The 6,792-nt window shown below is 36.1% G+C and overlaps 1 protein-coding gene across 2 annotated transcripts in view; it reads left to right on the top strand.

Moving 5' to 3' along the window:
• The first annotated feature begins 586 nt into the window (after positions 1-586).
• slc1a7 (solute carrier family 1 (glutamate transporter), member 7) overlaps positions 587-6,792 on the top strand; it is a 77,842-nt gene continuing 71,636 nt past the window's right edge. For both annotated transcript variants that reach the window (XM_015372996.1, XM_015372997.1), the window contains exon 1: positions 587-721. In XM_015372996.1, the coding sequence (XP_015228482.1) occupies positions 587-721 (135 nt within the window). The remainder of the gene's footprint in view (positions 722-6,792) is intronic.

Below are 6,792 nucleotides of genomic sequence, written 5' to 3'. Positions count from 1 at the left end.
AGCCTTACATCTGAGTTGTACTGCACAGTGCCTAATAGGATCGTAGTATTAACCCTAATGACAATTCCACCAGCTGTCGCAGGGCCCTCTGTTGGTCGCCGGCAGAAATGTGTCCTGTAGGGGAGGAGGTTGAGGGGGCAGACGGGTTGGAGGCAGACTCTGGCTGAGAGAGGGAGTGTGTCAGTGGGATGCTTCTGCTTAGATTTAAAGTACTGGAGGACAAAGCCTGGAGGGGAATGCATCCCTGAACTGTTTCACTTTGGATCTTCAGCTCATTTATCTATCTTGTTTTTTCATTTCTGAAATCACCTCTTTTTTATTTTATTTTTTTCTGATTTTGTTTTCATTTTTTGTGTCTCCTAAATCCACTTTCTCCTTATTCTGTCTGCTTCCAACCCATATTCCCCATCTGCTACATCCACCCGCTGTCTCGCCCTCTTTTGAAGCTGCAGTTGTTGGTTGTCTGCTGGATGTACATGGCTGAATAGCAGATTAAAAACGGGGGCTTGCTTTGGTGGTTTTCTCTGAGGGTTGCAAAGTTGCAGTCAGGACCCGGACGAGCAGCGGGAGGAGGCGGTGGAGGAGGATGGCTCTGGAAGAAGTGTGGGGCCGAGTGAAGAATGTCTGCAAGCAGAACGGACTGCTCATCCTGTCTGTTCTGGCCGTGGTCATCGGCTGCCTGCTGGGCTTCTTCCTCAGAGGCAAGCAGCTCTCCGAGCAGGTCAGTTAGTTGGGAAAACCCTTTCAGTGACCACTGTGACCCTCAACCACCCACCTCCTTGATGCACACACCCAGCCTCCTTTCCAGTCTGGCCTCAGTGATCCTCCCACACTTCTCCCAATAACACTGGATTTGAACAACATTTCACAACATCCACATTGAGGTTATTTTCATTATGTCTCTGCTCTCGTTTTCATCTCAACACAAACACACAAGAGAAATCCCAGAGGGTGTGTTTGAGAGATACATTAAGTTCCCTGAGGCTTAACCACACTGATTACAATCCTAACCCTAATCTTTGACCCGGTGCAAGAGATTTAACCTTTTAAGCAAATTTTAACCCCTAAACTATTTGTTGAACATTTTCAGACTTAAATATACGTTGCGTCACACAGAAACAAAGCAAGGATGATAAAATATGCTGCAGATAGACACACATGTCATAAGGCATGAGATCCAGTACGTTTTGCAGAGTTTGTTTTGGACAGATTGAAATCAGGGCAGCATCGGGATGACAGCCGATCTGTCTTGTTGAAGTGACTGACACTCTGCTCGCTCTGTAATTGCAAAAGCACTTATGTTTTGTTCTGAGCCTGTGCATTATCCAAAAGTTCCTGGGGGGTCGCTTGTTTGGATGGCACTAGAAATAATGGAACCATGATTGTCAGGTGGCAGGTTTCCTCTAACATCATTTAAGTTCTGACTGATTCCTGATCCAAACTGTGTGCTGCAGGGGGTATTGGCTAGTGACTATGTGGGGGTCATAATCATAGAAAAAAAAAAACTTAGTCTGTGTTTGTAAATTTTCTATAAGGACAGAGGTAATAAAAGTGCCACAGATGCATTAATCAGCTTTAAACTTACCCAATACTAGCTAGATAAACCAAGAAGAAGGTGAAGGAGTTTGCAGGTAGCTTGTAATTAGACATAACTACACTTCTCAGGAATCCCCCTGTCCATCTTTATTCCCATCAATTCTAATCAGCTTCCCTGTGTCTGTTCAAGTACTCTGACATCATGATTCACAGCGTCACTGTCTGGACAGTCTGCTATGAATGAATATAGCCCAAAATTATCAAATCTCACCTTCAGCTTCTTAATGTTCTACTTATCGGGGGCTATGGTTGTAGGGGGATCACCATGTTTTGTCCTCCATATGATGGACCGAATTTTGGTTATTGTTTTATAACCAAATCATACTTTAAACATCCATGTCTGCCGTGTTTCTTCCCTCTCAGGTTGCCGTTAGTTCACTAAAGCCCACAGATGCACAGAGATGGCAAAAATACTCACTTTCCATACTTGAGTAAAAGTACAGATACTTGTGTTAAAAAATACTCTGGTAAAAGTGGAAGTATTGATTAAACTTCTTTACTCAAGTAAAAGTAACAAAGTACAGGCTTGTAAATTTACTTAAAGTATAAAAGTAAAAGTAGAAACCACTTTTTCATGCCGTTGCCTACATTTTAAATGGATGTCTGCCAATAGGACTAGATCTCCGTTGTGTTCATTTTCAATCATCTCGTCGTCCATGCTACTATGCTAACGCCACCGCCACCAAGCTGCAATGATTTGCCGCGAATGAATACCTCCGAATCTGTCGATTCATCTTGTAGTGGTGCGTCAAATGCAACGTAGATTCCCATCCAATTAGATTGAATTTGGTATTGATGACGTGAAAAATAATAACGGTAACTCCATTGAAATGATTCAAAACTAAAGTAACGAGCCAATTTTTTAAAATGTAAGGAGTAGAAAGTACAGATATTTGTGTAAAAATGTAAGGAGTAGAAGTAAAAAGTCGCCATAAAAATAAGTAGTAAAGTAAAGTAAAAATATCAGAAAAATCTACTTGAGTACAGTAACGAAGTATTTGTACTTTGTTACTTCCCATCTCTGCAGATGCACTTTATGGCAGGACAATAATATTACACTGTTACTCTATAATCATGACATCACACCTCCCATAAATATAAAGGAGTTTTTCTTTTTCTTTGATTTTGACTGCCATCATTTAGTCATTCAGTAAATTATGATACATTTAGTGCAAAGCTGACATTGTTTAAAATGTATTTGTAATGACGAAAATAAAAATAGATTAAAACAGGTCTTAACGTAAACCTTTAAAAAGTTATGAAAATGTATATATTAACATTAAATTATACTGTCACGTGACTGGGCTTAATTTCTGCTGCCATGATGAAACGATTTTATACGTGTCATTGATATTTTGCTTTACTTAAAGTAAGGTTGAAAAAGTAGGACAAGTTGTAAAGATGTTTTACACTGTCTTTAAAAACAGACTAATAGCAGTGTAATGTAATGTTAAAACATTTATCAAATTATATTTTTGAATCTGCCACCTCTTCCACATGATTTTTTATTTTTTCAGTGTTGACATAATTTTGCATCTCCTAAAACAGAAGTTCCCCTCTAAACCAGGGGTTTGTATCAGTAATGCTTTTAAGTAAAGTGTCCTAATTACTTATTAGTAATATTACATTCTAATTGTTTGTATATTAACTATACACTGACAACTAAAAGAAAGTAACTAAATTTGAATAACAATATGCTACATAAAAAATGACAGATACAGAATTTGTGCACTTTTAAATATGATTATTATGTGTTTAATTATCAATTTAGACGTATAGATGTGTGTGTATAATTATTAGAAAGAGCTTTGTTACATTCTAGTCTTTCTTTACTGATTTATTTGGAAATTTTGCATCTTGTGCTCGTTTATTTCCTGTCTGTACAGTGTAGGTTTGTCCCTGCAGGTCATCCCTATGAAAACTTTGCCACTGTTAATAATAAGACATGTTATGACACATTTATGATGGTTTAGGATTTACTGGTTAATATCATTTTTTTTTTTTTTTAGAAAAGTTTTGTCTCTTACTTTTAACAATATCGACTTTGCGTTTAAAGTGACTTAATTTATTGAATGACTGTTAATGAAAACAGTCATAAACATTCATAGAGTCTTTCTGTCAGGTTGTGTGGAGGTTTTGATGACCCAAATGCAGAGAGGAGTTGGCACGGACACTGGAAAAAATGGAAATCTAGATAAGTTATTTTTTCCTAAAATAAGTGCATTTGTTCTTGAATTGAGGACGTAAAAGAGACATTTTGCCAATGGAACAAGACAATTTACATTTAAAATAAGAAAACACAATTGCATTGTCTTATTTCAAGTGCATTTTATCTAAATTTCTTCTTTTAAGAGTAAAAATACTCATTCCATTGGCAAAGCATTTCATTTACCCACTCAAATTAAGAAAATTTTTTACTTATTTCTAGATCCTTTTTACAATGGATGAGTTTGGATGATTTAATTAAAAGTCCAAGGCGAACACAGTCAAAAATCCAAAATCCAAAAATACAGAAAACCAAACAAAAAGCAATAACATCAGGGAAAATAATTGAGAGAAGCTAGAGACTAGAAGGCAACCAAACAAACTTCTACAACACAATAAACCAGCCTCGAGTGAAGGCTCTGCTGCACTTTTAAGTCCAGCACTCTGATTAGGAATATTATGTTCACCTGTGTAGCCTGCCCAGGTTCTCACCAAAGATCCTCTATGGTGGGAGATGCATAACTCGCACTCACTAACACAAAGGAACCCTGACACTTTCATGTCCATGACAGGTGTTATGTCATGTTTGATGATACGCCTTCAAATAAAGTTTTACAAAGTCCTCTAAAATTTTTAGTCTTTACAAAATGTCTGGACTTATACTGAGTGGGATTCAAAGGCAGGTGGTTCCATTGGAATTTTCATCAGATTAAAAGACAACAAATCAAGCTTTATTGTAGCCTTTATATAATAATACTCTACTTCTTATTAGTCTGTCACATAAAATCTGAATAAAATATAAAAAAATGTTTGTTATAACATAAGTTCAAATTATTACTATTGATGGGGGAGTGGTGGCCTGGTGGTTAGGGCTATGTGCTTGGATCCCAGAGGTTCTGAATTCAAGCCCCACTTCCACGGACTGTCACTGTGGGCCCCTGAGCAAGACCCTTAACCCCATTTTGCTCTCTGGGCATACGTTGCTCCCAAAAGGAGTGGGTTAAATGCAGTGAGTGAATTTCATTACTCTGTACTTGTGACAGTGTAATGACAAAAGATGTTGAATTTCTATTCTATTCTATTAGAAAGCACTGTCAGTTTTTTTAAAACAATATTACTGGAGGAATGTGTAGCAGTAAGCAAGTCTAATAGATGTGCATGAAAGAGGTTTCTGTAATGATGCTTATTTTAGGTCGCATTGGTTCCACTGCAAACGTCACCACAATAAGGTGCCGTAATGTTTGCTACATAAAGGCAAGATGCAAACACTGATCAGGTTTAAATGTTTAATCAAACCATAAACTGTTTTCTAAGATTATCAGACAAATCATTGAGCTCTGATTGTAAAGAAAGATTGTGCAATAATTTACTGAATCCATGACAACTCAAAAACTTGGACGAAAATTTGACAGGATGTAAGAAAAACTAAAACAAAAGGTGCTTAAGCCTGGATTGGATTGGATTGGATATACTTTATTGATCCAAAGATAGGAAATGACAGTGCAGGAGGAAGATATTTCGTCAGTGGTCTAATTAAAACATTTTAAAGCCATAACAGAACTAGAGCATAACTATTGGAAAGATCTAACAAATTAAACCAGACATGAAATAGATTAAACTAAGAAGAAAGAGACAAAAGAGTAGAGAGTGACAGAGAAAAATAAAACTGCAGAAAAATTAACAAATGTGGCAAGACCCAAACAGCAAAACAACAAGCAGAAAATGTCTTAAAAACCAAACACAAACTAATATTAAAGCTTCAACAATAAGAGCAAATAAATTACAAAGGTTAATCAATAGACTTCAAGGACCATTTATCATTGCTGTTTTAGGAGAGTTTTTATGGTTCAGCCTATTGCTGCTCAACTTTTCAAATGCATCTTTCTCCTTATTGTAGAATGTTGCTTAAGCAATATTAAATCAAATAAATGACCCTCTAATTTAAGAGTTTTTTTTTTTTATTTAAAGTATAAATTTTATAGAAAAAGGTTTAGAATGGGTGAAACATAAAAGGTTAACATTTTGAAGGCCTTTCTTGAAAAAAAAAAAAAAGAAATTGCTTTAAAAAGAATCCCTGCTATGGTCTAGATTGTTGATGATTATAAAAAGGATTTGGAACAAGGTTGATCCCTTCATCTCTCTACTAACCTCTCATTAGCCGGACTTTCATATTTAATAACAAACTCTGGACAAAAAGTTAATGAAAACAACATTTTCTTGGGAATATTGTGCAACAAACTGGTTGCATGCATCTGGTGAGTTCAATATAAGTAGGAAAGATGCTGACCCAGAGGTCGTGGGCATGCATGGGTAGCATTATTTTTGTAACATTTTCTTTTGAAAACACCGTCTGACATGATAGCAATGTCCATTTGCTCTTCTAAAGTTAGTCGTTTGATATTTAGCCGTATAAGCCATCCTGATTGTACATATGACACCTCAAATCTCTGTGTTACTCCCTTGTATTTTTGTTTTTTTATTTTTTGTTTATTTTTTATTCCTAATGCACCTTTTCCTCCTTGTTTTGCACCTTCTTTAATTACTATGCCAATATGTGACCAGTGAATTTCTCCGCTTTGAGATCAATAAAGCTCATCTAATCTAATCTAATCTAATCTATTTTCCGTAAAGGCTTTAATAGTCCTACCAAAATAATAACTTCCTGATTATAAGGCACAAGTTTCTTTTTCACATTCTTTAGAATGCTTTATCTTCATGATTCAAAGGAAACATCAACAATCTAAGTGGGGAAAACTGAAAATAAAAAAATTTGATTTATTTTTTTTTTTTAACTTGTTATCTGTTTCTGTTGGAGATTTAAAGTTAAAAAAAAAGCTGTCATTTTTTAAGCTATTATAACTGTCCCCACTGATGGAAATAAAAAATAAAAAGAGTGTAATCTATTTTCTGTAAGGTTAAAGCTACAGTGTGTAATTTTCAGCGACATCTAGCGTCCAGACTGCAGACCGCAGCAACATGAACATCTCCCCC

Source organism: Cyprinodon variegatus, unplaced genomic scaffold (assembly GCF_000732505.1).
Source record: "Cyprinodon variegatus isolate N-32 unplaced genomic scaffold, C_variegatus-1.0 Scaffold79, whole genome shotgun sequence".
Lineage (NCBI taxonomy): Eukaryota > Metazoa > Chordata > Actinopteri > Cyprinodontiformes > Cyprinodontidae > Cyprinodon > Cyprinodon variegatus.
The sequence above is the reverse complement of the archived record's forward strand: the minus strand, read 5'-3'. Positions and strand labels throughout refer to the sequence as shown.